The 19,265-nt window shown below is 38.3% G+C and overlaps 1 protein-coding gene across 6 annotated transcripts in view; it reads left to right on the top strand.

Annotated features, from left to right (window-relative positions):
* The window catches only part of LOC130667723 (dachshund homolog 2), a 150,501-nt gene that overhangs the window by 110,153 nt on the left and 21,083 nt on the right, over window positions 1-19,265 (top strand). For all 6 annotated transcript variants that reach the window (XM_057469535.1, XM_057469536.1, XM_057469534.1 and 3 more), the window contains one exon: window positions 6,521-6,604. In XM_057469535.1, coding sequence (XP_057325518.1) covers window positions 6,521-6,604 — 84 coding nt within the window. The remainder of the gene's footprint in view (window positions 1-6,520; window positions 6,605-19,265) is intronic.

The raw sequence follows: 19,265 nt of genomic DNA, 5'->3' as shown, positions 1-19,265 counted from the left end.
CGACTATCTTGTCCATAAAGATGGTATCGGGGTGTAGGTGCGCGGCATCCTTGGGTGATGTCTTATTATACCGGACAGTTATTTACGACCGCGAAACTCCGGGTAAGGATGAGAGCAAAAAGAATAAAAACATAAAAACAAAATAATACAAATGCATTAAAGCAGAGAGGAAATAAAGAAACTACATATATATATTAGGATTCAATGAGTATAAATTATTTAAACTCGCAATTACTTACAACTCTTATTTAATTTATTAACAATTATCCACCGGAATACGATTGTTTATTTCCTCGTCCGTTTTTACTTATCCTGTAAAACAATTTGCGTGTCTATAACTCCCGGTTCGTTTGCGCTCTCGCCTTATTTTCCTATTCCTCTCATACATTTATATCTCCTTTAATTTAAAACTTTTATTTATTTCTTCATTTATCCTTTTGTTTTCGTATTGTATCGAGAGTAGTTGACTCGCCGGAGTGTAAAGATCGAGATATGATGCCAACTAATTAAAATAATTGTTAATTACGGACCACGAGCGAGTGACAAGTGGAAGGGATCCAGTTAAATCATAAAATCACTCGAGTGTTTTACAAAAAAGTGTAAGAAGTAAAATAATGAAATAACGATAGAGAAAACAATTTAAAAAAAAAAAAAAAAAAAAGATAAATAAAACGGAACTGTAGAGAATAAGTCGCTACGATTTTACAACGCGTGCCATTTCCGGCGCACGCGATATACTTCCTCGCGACGCTCGTACTACATAAATTGCGTCTTGCTAGTATTTTGTGCATCTATATATATGTATATATGTATGTATGTAGTCCATGGCACCCCAACTTAAGTTCCTGTATGTATGCAAACAATTCAGAGCTCGCATGGCTCGAGTAGACTTGACGGACAGACGTGCATACGAGCTGCACTCGTAATAACGATAACGATCTGACGTCGTGGCAGTACCTCGTTATGTGCCAACAGCTAAGCTCGTAATAAAAAAAAAATAAAAAAAGTTTATGAAGAAAAGAAAAGGTAACAAATTAAAAGAGTTAAATATATCACACGGAATTTCCTCTTTTTAGTCGTGTTCTGTCATTATTAAGTTTACTCTTCGTTATCAATTTTACTATCAAACTTTATTTGTACTCGAGTGTAAAAAGTTTTTAAGTAATATTGTAAAGACCGTAGTTAAAAAATGAAAAATTTAATTAAATAATTTAAGAGGAGATCTGATCGAAAAAAATATGTTCTTCAGGGTGGCTGAGACTTTTATTGAGCAGCCAATAACTCGTGTATGGATACCCGTACCCATTCAAGCTCTTTTTGTCTGCGAGCTATCGCAAAACGTGAAAAGGCTCTCGGTGGTATCTTTCGTCTCAGCAACAAACTCTCGGCCCTTTTATTCTGCTCGCTCGCTTACTCACTCACTCACTCACTCACTCGCTCTCTCACTGACTCGGTGACTGGGATATAGGCTGAGGTATATTGTGTAGGATATAGAAAACCTGTGCAAGCTGATGCACAAGGTGCCGCGACCTCTGTCGATATCGAAAAGCTATTTCGTACCTTTTATTTTTATCCTCGTTTTAGTGCCAACAAAAATTCCGAGATTAGTCTAACACATTAAATCCCCGTGAAATATATATACATATATACTTGACATAAAATGTGTTGAATAAATTTTTAAGACTTTCTTTTTTTTTTTTTTTTTATTTTCATTTCATCATCGAACGGAATATTGAATTGAATGAAGTGAAATTGAATTAAATTAAAGCTACCGAGTATATGTTTATACATTTTGTTTGTTTTAATGATATTATCTGCGGGCTCTATATAATAAAAGTGCACTTTATATTTTTTTTTATAAAGATAATTCAAACACGCGGACAATACGTATGTATTTTGTACGCGTGCAGGTTTGAATACTCGGGCAGATGGCAGACACGTTCACAAAACTCTTTATTACGTTATATCAGTTAAAAGCTACTGTGATTACCTCTATGCCTTCTATGTACAATAACATTTCAAATTTATATTGCGAGTACACATAATTTAATTACTCGAGAAAAGGCATTTTTTTTTCAAGTAAAAATATTTTTAATAAAATTCAGTAACTCGGGTAAAAAAATTTCAAGTCAAAATAACAATAGACTTTTTTTTCAGCCGAAGAGTGGCCGACAAAGGGCCCAGAAAAAATAAATTACTCAATTAAATTTTTGTTTTAATAACTCAATTATGAATAAACAAATATTGGCATGATATTTTCTCAAGTAATTACGATAACAAATATGAGGAAACCGTAAATAGTAACTAAGATGAATTGAAAATACTTGTACTTAGTCACTTTCAACTTAGCTCTTTGGGCGGATGCTAATATCTAATCCTATTTTGTGGAAATCCGTTAATGGTTAATGGGAAGCAAAGTGGTCAGCGACCGGAACAAGTCCTAAGTCCGTCTTAAATCCCAGAGGAGGGAAACCTGGCTACAACAACTCGCAAGTCCTTATTCTCGCGGGGAGTAAATCCCGGACGAATAATTATTGACTGGTGCTTATAATGCGACCCTCAACACAATATACAAATCTCGGCGACTAAACTCTCCGCAACATACTGATAATAATAATAATAATAATAATAATATTGTATACTTTGGAAACTTGGTAAAATATATTCCCAGCAAATCTCAATATTAAAACAAGTCCTCCAGACCGACAGCAGTAAGTCTCCTTATACCGCCCGCGGGTTCGGTACATTGAGAAATTATTACCACCGTTGCATCGTTAATTATCGAGAGGTAATCAATGTCAGTGTCGATATCAGCCAACCGACAGATTCTATTCCAACCTCTCCCGAGTCTGCTATCTACATTTTTTAATCTTGCCGTTTTAAAAACACCTAGAATGCAGCGGAAAAATATATCAAAGCTTAGAACTAACGATAGAGACGGCGATTATTTCTGTGAGTGACAATAAAATATCAGGGAGGTAATGGCGCCCAAAGGCTGCTACAAACTTCCAAGTACTTAATCGTTATTCAACTATAGCATTAAAGGGTAGAAACAATAATATCCTAACTCGCCTTCCCCTTATATAGTACACAGTAAAGACCTCCTTTGCTTAGGTAAATACTACGACATTAGGATTATACCAGATTACTTTGAGAAATTTATGATATATTTAGGCCTATATGTCTTCTTAATCTCAATTTCATATTTTTTAAATACTTATTAATATTTTCAATTCAAGATTTCCTGATCCTTGAAAAATAAACAAATAGACTTATCCGAAAATGAATCGACTAGTAGAAGTAACTTCGATTTCAGTACTTAATTATTACTCTAGCACTCCCGAGGCCTCGAAACTTCTCACGGAGGCCTAAATTTTGATCAGGATCGCCGTCTAAGAAATCCGATTGAAAATTGATAGAAAATCTACACAGAAAAAAAAGTTATCTTGAGTCAAGAAAATATTTTTGAAGACAAACGTTTTCGGAAACCAAGTCAAGATTTTCTTGAGTCAAGAGAATTTGTCTTGGTTAAAAAAAATTCGTCTTGGTCGGAGAAGATTTCTACTTTATCTGAGAAAATTTAGGTCTCCAAAAAAATATTCTTGAATCAAAAATATTTACCTTCAGTCGAGAATTTTTTTTTTTCTGTGTAGACTCAGGACTCGGTGTTGAGAAAAAAAAATTTTTTATTTACTTCTATATGCTAGCGTTCTTCCCAAAGACTTGTCTGACACCCCTGCGGCCTCCAAACATCTTAATTACAATTATCTATTTACTGACAAATATACGAAATTTCGATATTAGGTAAATATTAAAAAAAAAAATTATTATTATTATTAAAAAAAATAAATAAAAAATGAATATACATTTACTATGAAAACGAGGATCGTTGCCTGAAGCAATTGACACGGTTGTTGTTTCTGGGAGTAAACCCCCTCGGGTAATATGTACGGAGAATATCTCAGGTTGTACACACGTTATAAGTGTATGTCATGCACACAACCTTGCCTGTCAATATCACTATGTCTATATTTGTGTCTTCCATATCAAAATCGATCAATAAGACCGCAAATCAATCATCTACTTTATTAATATTAATCATCACTGAAAAGAATATAAGAATTAACATTTAAATTTAATTACAGCTCCGAAAGCTCAGCAGCTTCTATGAATTGTGGAAACTGTAGACTCAATTTATAAGCAGCGATGACGATAAGAGTGGGGGGGGGAAGGAAAGTGTAATTAATGATGACGTGGATTATTCAAATCGACGACTCATTGGATATTAATTGGGTTCTCTTGCTCACCGGCAGTTGTCGCTTAAATAAACCTTTTTAAATGTAACTCTCTTGTTACCCGAGTTCTTAAAAGTTATTCACGGTTTATGACGCGAGACCGCGGTAACCACTAGCTCGTAATTGAAATAAGAATAATGTCTATGACTTTCATGTTATGACTGAGTAGATGTGGGGTGATAACATTAAGAAGGAGTATAACCAGAGAATGAGACCAAGATTGAGACTGAAAATGAGAATAAAAATAAGAGATGAGAGATGAAAGTGAAGACGTTGGGCCACAAGGGTGCCGTAACGGTGCATACCATCGTCGCGACAGAATAAAATTAAACATGAGCCACCGTGGACCAGGAGCATTAAGTCTAACGAGGCGATGCCGAGATATTAATCCCTGAAATTTTAATGCTCAAGACGTTATTTCAATATTCTTTTCTCACTTTCATTATTTTAAATAATTTTTCCCGCAAACTTCAGTACATTACTTGCTTCATTTTTATTTTTTTTCACAATTAAATTAAATTACGTGACGTTAAAAATTTAAAAATACAAATTCGGATCGATAGTTTAACTTTTGACGATAAATTTAATGAGTTGTAATTTATGTATTATATTTTTACAAGGATTGTAGTTGTGGATGGATGAGTTTGAGTAAAGAGAAATGGATAATAATATAAACGATCGTACAAAGTGAACGAAACATGTTTGAAATTGGCAATAACGAGACCATGGATAAAGTTTATATATTCTGGTTAGTATTCAAATTTAATACTCATAACGCCCCTCAGGAGTTAGCGGGACCGAAATTTATACTTTGCAAATAGCGTTATAAATTTTTCACATATCGATACATTTTTTTTCCTATCAAAAATTTTTTTTAATTATTTAATCCTGCGGGTCGGCGGTGTTCGATAGCAAAAATACCTGTCAGGCATGTAAATAATATAAAATGGAAAATACCTAAAAAGATATGAAATATCTTGCAATACTTGTTTTAAAAACAATTGTTAATGATTATAGATTTATTTTAATGATAATAAAAATGACAATAACAATAAATAGTAATAAAAATGATACTTAGGTAATGGAAGGCACTTAAATGACGTATATTGTTAAATTGATAAACCGATAAGCGATAGAGCAAAGAGACTGGGAAGCTTATAGGCTGCGAAAATGTCGTGCGTTACGAGTTGTACGGCTCATTACCCCCGGACGTAATTTGAGGATCGTTGGACGGACTCGGAAGGGCGAATTCTCGATAAAACGTACCAACACGAGAGAGCGGAAAAATAGGGCGAGAGAAAAAGACCGATGATACCCTTGTAAATTTTTTTATCATTTTTAAACTTTCCGCAAACCCGAATTAGCTTGATTTAGATCCCAGAAACGTTTTATAAAGTTTTACTAGGGCAAAGTGATTTCAGGGACCGAACCCAATCCAGCTATTTCGATACTAATTACTTTGTCAAATAAATAATTATTAGCAGAGCTGAAATTAATTAGCCCTGTTAATTGTTAATTGACTTAAATTTTAATCTACAAGACAGGAGCTTTCTTCACTTGACGTCAGTCAGTTTGAAGTTAATAGAACAACGGAAATATTATTCGCGTTCCTTCGACCGTTCTCGTAGGAAGTAGTTGTAGTTGTAGTCGTTTCTAACGACCCTCGCTGAGATTCGAAATGGCTAATTTAGCGTGGTGGCTCCCTGGGGGACCCAAGAACAGAGTAAAGTACAGCACCGACGTATAACAAACTAACGATAGCGATAGAGATAGAGACAGAGATAGAAACAGAGATGGAAATCGTTCGTATTACAAGGTACCAACTAACTTCCCTAGAACACTAAGATACTTTGCAGAGAAAGCCAACAAGAACATGAACTAGAGGAAGAAGAAGAGATCGAGTATAATTTCCATGTCTTAATATAATTCTATTAGAGGTAACTATGCGAGCTCCGTTATGGGTATCGTTGAATTTAATCACGAAGCCAGCAAACCGTGCGATATTCTCGACATTTTCAAGTTCGATCAGCTGGACACGCACCCAATCATCCAGCTACAGCCCTATTGTCGAATTATATTGACCTCCAGAACTTAAAATTAACTTGTAACCCTCGTTTATTAATAATTTAACCAGTCTCTCTTTCCCTCTCTGTGATTTAATTTTACCAAATTGTTAATTTTAAAAGTCACTTGATCTAATTTCTGTTTTCTGCTTTTTTTTTCAGCTGAGCTCAAGATGGATGTGCTGAGAGAAAGGGAAGTCAAGGACAGTCTGGACCGGCAACTGCAGGACGAACAGAAGACAAGAAGTAAGTACAGAGTAGAGTATACTAGATATAGATGTAGTTGTTTCCAAAGTATCGATCCTCGAGACGTTACGCGCAAAGTTATCTGATGATGAGAGGGCGTATGGAACCGTGCGGAGAGAAGAGGACCAGTAAGTTCGATTCGCGAGGTAATAATCGACTGGGTTGGGAAGAGACTCGAGGATGACGGATAAGAGTATAGTCGTGTGGGGTATCGAATGTCTCGAACGGGTTTCATAGTACTCGGGGGGTTAACTCGGTAATAAATCAAGAAGCCGTAGAGACACTGTGAGCTATAAAGTCTCTGGGCATCCGCATCCTATGAGACACTGCTACTACTCTATCGCGTATCCTATTATTCAGTGTTGATGTTTTCTCTCTTTCCACGGCACCGTATCGTCTAAGAGATGCTACAGCAGTAGCAGCTTTGCCTCAAACTATTGCTACATGACTATGACTATAACTATTGGCTGTATGTAGTCTAGTACTTGGTAGCAGCATCACATCACCCTTATTCAGTTCTGCGACTTAGGATCCTCAGAGTAATGGAAGGAAGGAACAGAACGAGCCAAAGGCCGTGATCGCTCAACCAACTTTGTATCGGATGTCAGTTGGTAATAGAATAGTTGTCTCGTGTGTTATGGGCTGGTTCCTTTGACCAGGGCTTTAAGCTCGACCCTTCTCTCGGAGCAAAACTTGTTCCGGACCCGAAACTCGCTCATCCAATAATTTAGTCGCATTCCGGATGTCTTCAATCAGCTAAAACGTAAAACTTAAATGACTTGAGGACGTCGTCTTGGTAAAAACGAAAACAAAACAAAAGATTTATGGTGTAACCCACGCGTTATATAGTCGGTTCGAATATCAAGTGTCATAGCTTGTCCGCAGAATCTAGACTGTAGGAGCGGCATTACAGATTCAGCGTGGGCGCAATACAAAGTCGTAAATAAAATATGGCTGGTGACAATACGTGTCGGATAACTCGTTGGATACACGAGCCTAAAGGGGCTGCTGTGATAGTGTGCTGATGGTGGATATGTACTTTTTAGAGCGAGTATGAGTATCAGGATGAGGACGAATATGAGGGTGAGGAATAACTGGTAGGAGGTAATACTAGCCATAGAATAGTCTTTTTCTCCCTCATATCGCAAACGCAGTTGACAAACGGATCGACAGTATCCGAGATCGATGACTCGAGACTTTTAGATTTTTTTTTAAACGCTATATATATTTCTATGCCACAAAATACTCATTTTTCAAACGTCACCAAGTGTTTTCCGATAGCAAAAAATAATATAATGAAAAAAAACAAGAGATAAATATATATAACGTTATATATAACAGGGTAAAGGTTTTTGGTGATGGGATTTTGTGTGTCGTAATGTCGCGCGAATTAAAACGCCACAAAAGAATTATTGGCTTGATGAATTCATCGAGCCGATGAGCCGAAAGTTTCGTTGTGAAAATAAGCCAGAGGGTGGATGTATAAAAAAAATATTTTTAAAAAACACAAGTGTCTGATGGTTCGACAATGACTGCACTATTTTTTTTTTGTTGTATCTTAATACCTCCGAAGGTTACGGATTGAATTGCAATGACGTTGATGGACATTAGGCTTCTATTAGATATTTAATATAGATTATATTGTACTTTTCTATTTTAAATGGATTAGAAAATAAAATGGAACACGAATCGATACTTTTCAAACGTGACATCTACATTTACTAATTTCCCGATATAACTTTATACTGTTTTTTTTTTTTTTCTTTTCGTGATGTGATGAGTTATAGCCTCGCAAAAAGTAAATTTGATAAGATCCATTGGATTGGTGGTACGGGCGAGAAGGAACTTGGCGAAAAAAAGCCTAGCCCCTGGTAGTAATACGAGCTTGGGACAACAGCCAGTCCATTAGTCAACCGACTCAGTGTCAATACATGAATATGACAGCTAGACGTGAAATGACCGAGCCTCCGGAAACTTACTGAGACCCTTCGACCCCATATCTAACTCTGTTAGACTTTCACGGGTTTGTGTGTTCTTAAAAAAACCAAATGCTTCTTCATATTTATAATCAATTTCCATAATTAAAATCAATTCATTTACATTTTATGATTTGTTAAGTGACGTTCGTAAAAATAATTCAACCCTTGATTCAACAAATGGTCTAGTGAGAGACACCGTCAGCTGTCTTGTCCGAGTTATTTTTCTCAACTCCACCCTGAACCTTTCAATACTCGTAATTGAAATTATGCCGATCATCAATTCCAATAAAAACGTCATAGAAAATCAATAAATCAAGATTAACATCTTGATTGATAAAATCGAATGAGCAATTGAAATGGCAGAAAAATTTTCACAAACAGATTCACTGACATTTCGCTAAAGGTTCCAAAGCCCGACCCTCCGTGGGAGGGATTCATTATTTTAATTTTATTGTCTTACATCTTGGGGTTCAAGTCACCAGATTATTTCCAGTGCATTGTAATCATCAACAGAACGCAATCGAGGGCAACGCCTTGGAATAAATCATCAGAAATTCCTTCTCAATTACAAGAACAGTAAATAAGGAAAAGCTTACAGACAAAATCATAAGCCGGATATTTATTGCCGAACTTGACTTGTTTGTAAGATTCCTCAAACCTTGAGTTGAAAAGCTCACGCTAACATTGAGAAGCTGAGTAATATCTGGATAAGATGTTGACAACAAAAAGCTCGGTGGATGTAAACGAAACCACGGAAGCTCGAGGTAAAACGGCAGATGGTAAATGAACGTCAGACATAGAGGCATAAACACACACATCGAGATGGCAGGCAGGCAAACAACCATCTGAACTAGGCACCAGGTTGCAGTAACTCCGCAAACATCGACAGTTTACAAGGAGCTGCGGCTTCGATGTAATTAGCAGCTAAACCATTTTGTTACTTTGTAGACGCTCCAAGGGAATCCTTTGCCATGCACTTTGTCCTTTAACTTCAAAGTTATCTTGCCAGTCAAGTCTTTAAACTTAAATTATGTACTGTATCCTGGTGTAGCTGTAAGCTAGCCAGCGTTAAAAAATATAAACACAGCAATAGTTCGAGCTTGAGTTGAGGAAGTTTGAATTATCGTACATTCAACTTTCAGTATTTATTATCTCCATTGAAACCGCGACTTGACACCACGTCATTCACCTTTAATCCTCTGCAACCACTGTCCTCGCCTCTGTCCGCAGTATCTGTACAGACATGTGGATGTATATATCTACAGTAACTGCACAATCAACCAGACTGAGATTTATACATGGACATGGAGTCACCCTCTCGAATTAGCCAGGCGGTAATGCCAGGATCGGGTGTCAGTGTAATTGGGACCCAGGGGACTCCAACCCTCTGATTCCCATTCTGTTCTCTTGTTTTCTCGCTAACTAAATTTTAAGTCGCGCTAAAAGATTCCCTGTACATTTAATAATAACAGCAGCAGCAGCAGCAACAACAATTATTTTCTAAATTATTAATTACGAAAGTATAAAAAAGTCTTATGGAAGAAACACAAAAGGTATCTTTTACATCCATATCTCTTTGAATCCCTTTTATTTCATTCTCACTAGACATTACTGGGTTCTTTTTATCCCAAACCCATTTCCCTTTACGCTTTCTCCGGGTACACTCCTTAATTTCCAATGAGTCGGAATAGGACATGAAACGCTAAACTGCCACAAAGAGGGTCCACTGGGTATAAACGGTTGCTCGTCATAAACCCACTCTCATTCCACTTTACTCCCGCAACCCCTTCACCCCTTTCATTTTCACTCAGTCACTTATTCGCCAACAGCAACAGCAACACCAACACCGATACCCTTTTTACATTCTCACAACGAAGAGATCGAAGCAAGCTTCCTAATGTTTGTCCACTGTTGTGACTTGCTTTCGCAGTCCAGTAGCCAACCGACCCTTACTTTTACTCACACTCAAACTCATTCCCATGGTCAACTCTAGTCCAGTCTATTGTGCCCAGTGCGGCCAACTCTATACGTATCCAAAGATTCAGTGAATCAGAATACGAGCGCGTATTGAATAAGCAAAGACAGACCAACCGACACAGACGAGTGTTGCTGTAAATATATAGATATGTATGTAGATGTAGATATATATGTAGCAGCGTTTACGTCAACTGGGTATGCTCTACAAAGGGATTCCTTGTACGTCGTTTTATAACGACACCACCAAGGGTAAAAGGACGTCTCTTGTTTTCCCTTTGGCTCTTTTCTTCGCCACTGATACACACCCAAGGGTTACACCATCAACTAGTGTAGTGCAGTAGCTCTCCGCGGTCCTCCATGACACCCTCGACACTTAAACATGACCCGGGGTCGCCACCGACCGCGGCACTTGCCTTCAAAGCTTACCAACAGAAAAAAGTAACCGCTAAATTAGCTCCTTTCTAGAAGTAAACATCCAGGAAACATAAAAAAGTTCATTTATATTAAAACCTCCCTCGAAAATTGAATATTAATAACTGTTTTTTCATAACCCATGAATTTTATAAATAACTGTTCATTACTCATATCAGAATTTGGTCTTTCTGTCCAATATCACACAACCTGACCACCCTTACACGTCTCAGCGTCTCGAGCTTTCTCTCTAGCAACACACGCAAGTCTACACACGCGGTCACTTTGTGAACTAAGCTAGCTGTTTAATTAAGTCCCGGTTCAACTCCTGTAACAACTATTTCGTCCTAACGCTGACTATCGTCAACTCTTTGATCACTTAAAATGAAAACTAAGAACGACCTTGTATAACAAAAAATATTGTGAGCATGTAAAGATTGTTGTAAATATTTTTTGAGCAATTCTCAAGTGACGTTACAACCCCTTGAGCTCGCCCTTTGGCCCCCGAGGGCGCGCTGGCTGTAAGAGTAGACTCGTTTTCTCATCGACTCTCGTCTCTGGTATCTCTCTGGCAGCTTCGCACGCGTATATGAATTCGCTGGCGCATAACAGTGAGCTTCCGTAATATAATTGTTAATGCGCTGATGCGCCCTCGGGCGAGCGTTTATGCATTGTATACGCCAGTACTCTCGCTCTCATTCGCACACTCGCACACACTCTTACAATATGTGTGTGTTTCTCTCTTCCACACTCTCTCGGTACTGTCGTTGTCTCGGTGGCTGTATTACGGTTGGCAACGCGTCCGTGGATACACCAACCCCTTACGTAAAAATAGACGCACATCGGTAATACACTAGATTGCACACGCCTCGCATGTTATCTCTTTCTCTCGCAAGTATTAACAGATAATCGGCTCAAGAAAAAATGCGTTCAGACAATATATTACTCCGTTCATAAATTTTATTTTTTATCATCAGTCTCACAATATTAAATGACATATATAACAGAGCTCGGGGCATAACGGCCCATTTTACAACAATTTTCATTACAAACAAAAAAAAAATTCAGGCGCGTGACAACCCAGCCCTCAAAATTATCAAATAAATTTTTTTCACCAAATTTTGAAATTGGCCCATCCTGCCCAGTTTCCTCTCTACCCCTCACTCTCATTTATAATTTTCTTCTGATAATTATTCCAAGTAGTTGTTTTTTTAAAAAGCTGAATGTTTTTAGGTAAATAGTATAGGAGCTTATTGCTAATGAATTCATACAAAAAGTCCCGGCGTATTTCTTGCGCCACGGGCTAAATTACTCGGTTAGACGGATAGATACATATTCCCTGGACGGGTAGCTTGGCTACAATATCTTTTCTCTCCTACTTCTCTCGTTCTCTTTAATATAATGAAATAATACAGCCTGTTGGGTATAAGTAAAAATATTCAGGAACAAGTCAAGCGAGTTAAAGAAAGTTTTATAAATAAAATTACAGTCTACAGTATTTATTAAATCAGCTATTAAAATTTTTCCAGTTTTTAATTTTTCGTAGCGTCGATGAAAAAATTACTCTATAAAATAATTTACAGCTTTTTAATTGAGTAATTGTTTAAATAAAATCCATTTAAAGGATATAAATAAAGTGGGATGTCGACGTATGTGCAGAGCCAACTTTAAACCTGGACTTGAAGAGGTAGAAGTGGAAGTAGAGGCAGAGGCAGAGGTAGAGGTAGAGGTGGAGGTGGAGACGAGGGCAAAGAAGGTCTTCTCGAATGCCCGTCGAATCGTATTTCATAATAATGAACGTCGGATAACTATAATAAACAAAGCATGTAAGAAATACCAGCTCGCCAACAGGCACAGGCTCTAACTGGGAATACAGCATGCATGGATATTAACATTTATTTACATTACTTCATATCCCATCCTCTCCTCCCACTTTAACAACACATCCCCTCTCTGAATCAAAACATTTGCATATATTTCATTGGCACCTTTGTCACAAGACTCGTTGCTATATTTTGGGATCCACGGAATTTTGATGAAATTTAGGGAATTGCGACCGTTTATACCCGGCACTAAAAGCTTTCATGTACGAGCCAATACGATACGGAGACAAGAATTTGCCTGGAGCATACAAGTTGATACAAACGCATCCTACATTACAAGGAATTTACTTGCCGTTTTCTGAAGATGAAAAAAAACTAAATAAAAACTAAAATGAAAGATATTTTCCCGTGAATAATTAAACAATTAATAATGAATTATGCATAATGTATTTTTGCTGACGTACTTTATGAAAGGAATGCGGATACAGGAGAGCAAGAGAGACTAGTATAAGGGTAGCAGGATTTCAAGAGGCTCTTAATGCTGCTGCAAGTCCTCGTAAAGTAGCATCCCCTTAAGTCTCACTGTCTCACTGTCGGTCTTCTCTTTCGTATGGTTGTACTGTTTGGATGTTGCTTCGGGTTGAATGGTACTTCGCCTGGTGTTTCTGTTTCCACTGTCCCGACGGTTTCTATTATGCATGCCTCCCTTATTGGCAGTAAACGGGCTTACCCTCATACCCCTGATCCTCCCTAGTAGCTTTTAGACGCTCACCCCATCTCACCCCATCTCAACTCTTCTTACTCCTCAGAATTATGCCGTAAGCATATTTATCATTATTACTCTATCACATTATCCATCACTTTTATTTATTAATACCAATAATACCCTTCATTCTCCTCTGCTATTTTTACTTCTTTATTGTGGCATTCAATAATTGTCAACATATATATTTTTGGTCGATAAAGTCATGAAACTGTTAAATGATAAATGCCACTGACCGGCGAATATCAAGGGAACATATTCGCAGCACCCTGGTGTGATCGAAATTGCGTCGCGATTTGATCACCAGCAATATAAACTCCGGCAATGGTCCATAGTCATGACTATCATTGATGTCGTATACATCCACGTTAACGATTATGATGTTTTTGGCTGTAATCATCAGAATGATTGTTGCAATCTAATAAACTCCGATGGACATTCTATGGAGAGCAGAGTATGTTGTAGAGACAGAGTAGAGTGAAGTGGAGGAGAAGCAATATGCCTCATGTTAACACAACCACATGGGAAAATGCGTGCAGTTGAAGCCTCCTGGATGATGACGATGATGGCGCGATAGTAATTACTTGATCCCTGTGCTTATATGGACGTTTAAGCTGGTAGTTGTCTGTCGTTAATATAACTGAGTCATCTGTTAATCCGCAAATCACCAGATATTTGAGCCAATCATCATTTGTTTGTTTAACTCTGGAGTAGAGACGCAATTTGGTAAATTAACAGAATTTGGTTATCATTTCTGTGGGATATTTATAAACAGCGGGTTAGATTTTTTTTTAAATTATAATTATTTGGTAATGGATTTAATCAGAGGAAACTTGGAGTTTGTTGCGCTAGAATTCGAGTAAAGATGTTATACGTGAGTTGTTATACGAGTTTCGGACGAAATCTCTTGATCCGGGCAATTACGGTATTCGGGCAATTCCTAGGAGTTTGAGTAACTGATGGCCGGGGTACTGGGAACAAGTGAATCCTTAGAGGGAGTTAGATGAGAAAATCGTTGAGTAAGTATATCTATGTATGTGTATATGTGTATCTTAGTCTGTAGTATGAGATGACGAGAGCTTAAGACGCCGAGAGCTAAGACGTTCGCGGTTTCGCGCGATGCGAACTAAGGGTCCTTCCGTAATTACGCCGACCGCAACCGCCGAGAGCGTGCTCCTGCCAGACACACCCGAGCATCACTCGGTAATGGGAGGAGACATTTCAGAACCTCGGCAACCCTTACGTTCATTTGATCCCGAAAATTCATTTCTTTTGATGAAAAATTCAATAATTTTAAGTGTCAAATTTTTTCAGCCACAAATAAGTAACAAAGTAATGGCTGGCAGGATCTGAATTAGTAAAGTAGTGGTAGTATCACTTGAGAAACTCACAGCTACAACTACAACTTGAGTACTTGTAAACTGTAATTGCATTAATTGCGGTGATATTTTGGGCCCAGGTGCCTTGGCACCCGCCGCGGCTCGTTAATAGCAGCCATTATCGTTTCCACTCAGACATCCGATGGACGGCAAACGAACTGCTTTGCTGTATCCTTCTGTGTCTTCTTCTCCATCCCATTCTATACCAACTCCAACTCCAACACCAACACCAGCATCATTTATGCATGACTACTACGTGATACTATTGCTCCTCGAAATTATCATCCTCTCAATAAAACTTGTTTCATATATATATATAAAATGATTCGCCGTATTTTCAGACCCAGACGAACCGCGTGACGAATTCCTTGACAAAAGCGATTTGCAGCGTAAGAGGTTCCAACTGCGGAAAATAAAAAAAGTACTGCAGTTTTTCTTATTGAAGACTACATGTACGCATACATATATATGTAGGTATAAAAGCTTTGCATTATAACGTGACCCCTGTGGCGTGAATTAAAAGCGTGCGTGGTCGTTCCGTCTCAAGGAATGCGTCGATCGATTATCACGGTCTTTGCATATCGATACACCGTTTATGTTGACGGATACACATACCCACGAGCTCCAGTGGACGAGCTACTGTCGCATGGCAGTGGTGATTATGATGCCTCCGCTGGCGAAGGCGGAGGTGCTCGAGACGCCTGTATGCACACGCATATCGCTATCTCGCTGGACTTGATGTCCACGCTTCTATTCCTCCTATTCCAGCGTGTTAGCTCTCCTGCACTAACGCTTCTCGCACACAACAGCAACAACAACAACACCAACAACAACAACATATAAACATATAGGAGACTGGAAACCCCGGAATGAAGATAGAGAGAGAATGTTGAGGCTGCTGGAAACTAATGACACCACCAGAAGCTTATATAATATGCTCGTGCCCCGAATATCATCGGGATCACAACCAACACCAGCGCCAGCATCGGCATCGGCATCAGCATCAGCATCAGCATCAGCAATATTGCCACACCACTCGCTCGCGAGATTAATGTTTCATCGTCGTTCGACGCCTTCCATTACAACTCTGCAGCGCGTTTCTCGTCCGTATTACCTCCAGCATCATCGTTAATACGATTAAATCGTGAACGACAATATATGATGTGTGGGTGGGAATATAATATGTGTGTTAGTTCTGGGACGTTGTCGACGATTATCATCCACACGCGATGACAATTATCACTATGATTGTTATTACGATATTGATGGTCTACGGCATTCCTCAAAAGACTCAATTAATTTCGTTAATCCTTTGCTTTATGCCTTGAACATCATCATCATCATCATAGTGATAATGATAATGATAATGATGGCTGCTATCATGGTGATCGGTAAAGTGTCAAAGTAAATGGAATTTGAAAAGAGGCAGGGATGCATGAGGGATGTTAGAATCGATTTACAACACACGTATTCCGATTATTAAATTAATAGAATCTAGTAGAAACCTTTTACTACATCTCCTACCCTTTATCTCTCTTACACCCCCGAGTTTCGATCACCCTTACGCTGTTTGGTGGCTCTCGCGTTCTCCCGCAGCTCGGTTATTGTTCACGTTAATTGATGCGTTATGTTTGATGCCGTTCTGATAGCCATTGTACGCAGCCTGTCCACTGATAACTCAGTTACCGACTGCTGCATCCCGCTCAGAGTGCACTCAAAATCTAATTATCTCCAGTTGATGCAACTGCCGCATTGCACCGTTGTGGTCTTGGCATACAATGGGATTTTGACTTTGTTCAATCCTTTTCTTTCATTACCGCCATCAGTATAATTATTATTTTAGGATATCATATCATGTGCAATCTAGTACACGGGATTTGGATTAACTGAGAGCTCGGTTTTATAAACAGGAGCGCGATAATTGTCGAAAAGTATTAAAAGGAATTTGCGGAGGTTTCAGGAACACAAAGTTGCCCGGGTGATTGAATACGGTAGCTGTTGCTTATAACGATTGCTGGTGTGGGGTATGGGGTATCCAATTAATTTTCCCGTTTATAAATGTGCTGAAAGTCTGTATGCAACTGCATCGTAAAGCCTTTATCTTATGCTTGGGGCCAAAGAAGAGGCCGCGTACAAACGGAAGCTCGGTACAATAAATTCTGAAATTCAATTCGCTCGCGCTTGACTCACTTGCCGACACGCCGCAGCTGCTGTTAAACACGTCCAATCTTTTTATTTTTATTTATTTTGTTGCATTGGCTTTCACTCACATGCTACTTGAACTTGTTGTTCGCAAGTTGAGCGTGAAGGTCGCAAATATATTTACAAACTTTTATTTTTTAAATCCTTTCAAACTCTTTGTTGCTATTTTTCTCTTCTCTTTGGATCTTTTACTCTTTTTTTAATTATTTAGCGTTGACTTATGCTCGTAAAGAGTTCACGAGCCAAATAAAAAAGTCGTATAATCTGTCATTTTTGTATTACACACTAAAAATTCACTCTTTATTTTATGCTACGCTGAAAAATTCATAAAGTAAAATCAACCTCACCTCATATGTTAATTCATTGTATACTAAAACATATTTCGTACAGATGAATTAACCTCTTGTTCAATATCATATTTTTCTTACGCGTTTCCACTGCATTACAATAGAAAAAAAATTTTTTCATTTATTTTAAACACTTTGAAACTGAATTTAAATTTTTATCTAAGCCCGCCTATTGATTGTTACAGGGACCAATTGTATAATTTGCAATGAAATTCTTTCAATATTTTCCCTCACTTTGACCCCATCTCGCCTTACATAGACCGATTGCAAAAAAAAATGTGTATTCAAAATTATGACTCTGCCTTGGATGTAAAAAATCAATTTTTTTACCAAAACTCACTAATCAACAGTAAATTCTAAAGTGATAATATTTAGTTACAAAAGTATAAAAAAAAGAATTTCTCGGCGCAATAGTTTTTAATAAATAGCCAATTAATAAATACTTGGCAAAGTATCGGGATATCAGTCGAGTCGCCTGGAGCTTTGAAATCGTTTCCTCGTGATCAGTATCCTTTGGATATTTGAGTAGTCTCTGTAAGATCCACCGGGTTGGCGAACTCGAAACACACACCGAGTGTCGGAGTCACCTGGAGGTGCCGTCTGTGGAAATCTTGAGCAAAAGGCGTCCTGAGGTCATCGAGGGCACCGTCCATCTTTCTGCTGAGTTTGTCTGTGCAATGGATGCGCTTAAACGCAGTGTCCGTTTACTCTATTATCGAACACGCCCAAGGCTGAGTAAAACACACTACAGTACACAGCCTCTCTTGGTCTCTATACCGATAGCGATGACAACGACACATGGAAGATTTCCCTCAGCGTATTGACTCTAGGCCAACCGAGGTGCCTGTAAACGTATAGTACAAGTACAGCTAGTGAAATACCCTGTAATTAAAGTCTCTGTCTGACGTCTCGTATAGAGTCCGCTCATGCTCGCCCTGGCGCAGATAGAACTTTTCAACACAAGATAACATGAGAAGAAAATACCTTCTAGCTTCTACACCCGGAAGTACTTTATGACTTGGAGGCTAGAGCGCTGGTTAAAAAATATAATTATTCGGAATATTGAGAAAGTTATAGATTGATGACGACCGAAAGGAAACGCCCAAGTTTTTTTTGTCATAACCGGAAGAGGTTATGGAATTGATTGGAATTTGAAGGATGTGTTGACCTCCGGAGTTGAGAGTGGAGCGATTAATCACCTGAATGATTCAATTAATCATCTAAGAAAATATTTTTAATTACTATTTTATTATTATGTATTAAGAAGTCTGTGAATTAAATTCTCTTTGAAACGTGTCTTGGTCTTGAGACAGTAGAATTAAAGGGGTAACTGTGGATAGCAAGGGAAGCCACGGTAATTGTCAGCAAATATTAATAACGATGAGAGAATACAAGGAAGATACGGAAGAGGTAATGAGTGGGAGTGAGATAAGTATTCAAAGAGTCGGAAGTGATTGTGATAGAGGGTGAAACCCATGGTGCCTTTAAGAGCAAATGTATAATGGGTGAATGATTTCGCGGCGATCAGTAGACAACAGAGAGGACAGCGAGAGTTGTCAGAGCTGAGAAAAGGGAGGAATAGAGACAGCGAGGAAGCTGGTGGTGGTTTACTGGGGTTTAACGGGAGTGTGCTGATGGCTGGAGTAAGAGGCTAGCAAGCGCGAATACGCCGATGGTGATTGAAATTTGGAAACTTGCTTTGACACAATTACACAACGGTCGTTCTGCTTGACGGAGATATCGCAGCAGTAGTAGTACCAGCTGCGATGATAGCTTGTCG

This window comes from Microplitis mediator, chromosome 5 (genome assembly GCF_029852145.1).
Source record: "Microplitis mediator isolate UGA2020A chromosome 5, iyMicMedi2.1, whole genome shotgun sequence".
In the NCBI taxonomy this organism is placed as follows: Eukaryota; Metazoa; Arthropoda; class Insecta; order Hymenoptera; family Braconidae; genus Microplitis; species Microplitis mediator.
The sequence above is the reverse complement of the archived record's forward strand: the minus strand, read 5'-3'. Positions and strand labels throughout refer to the sequence as shown.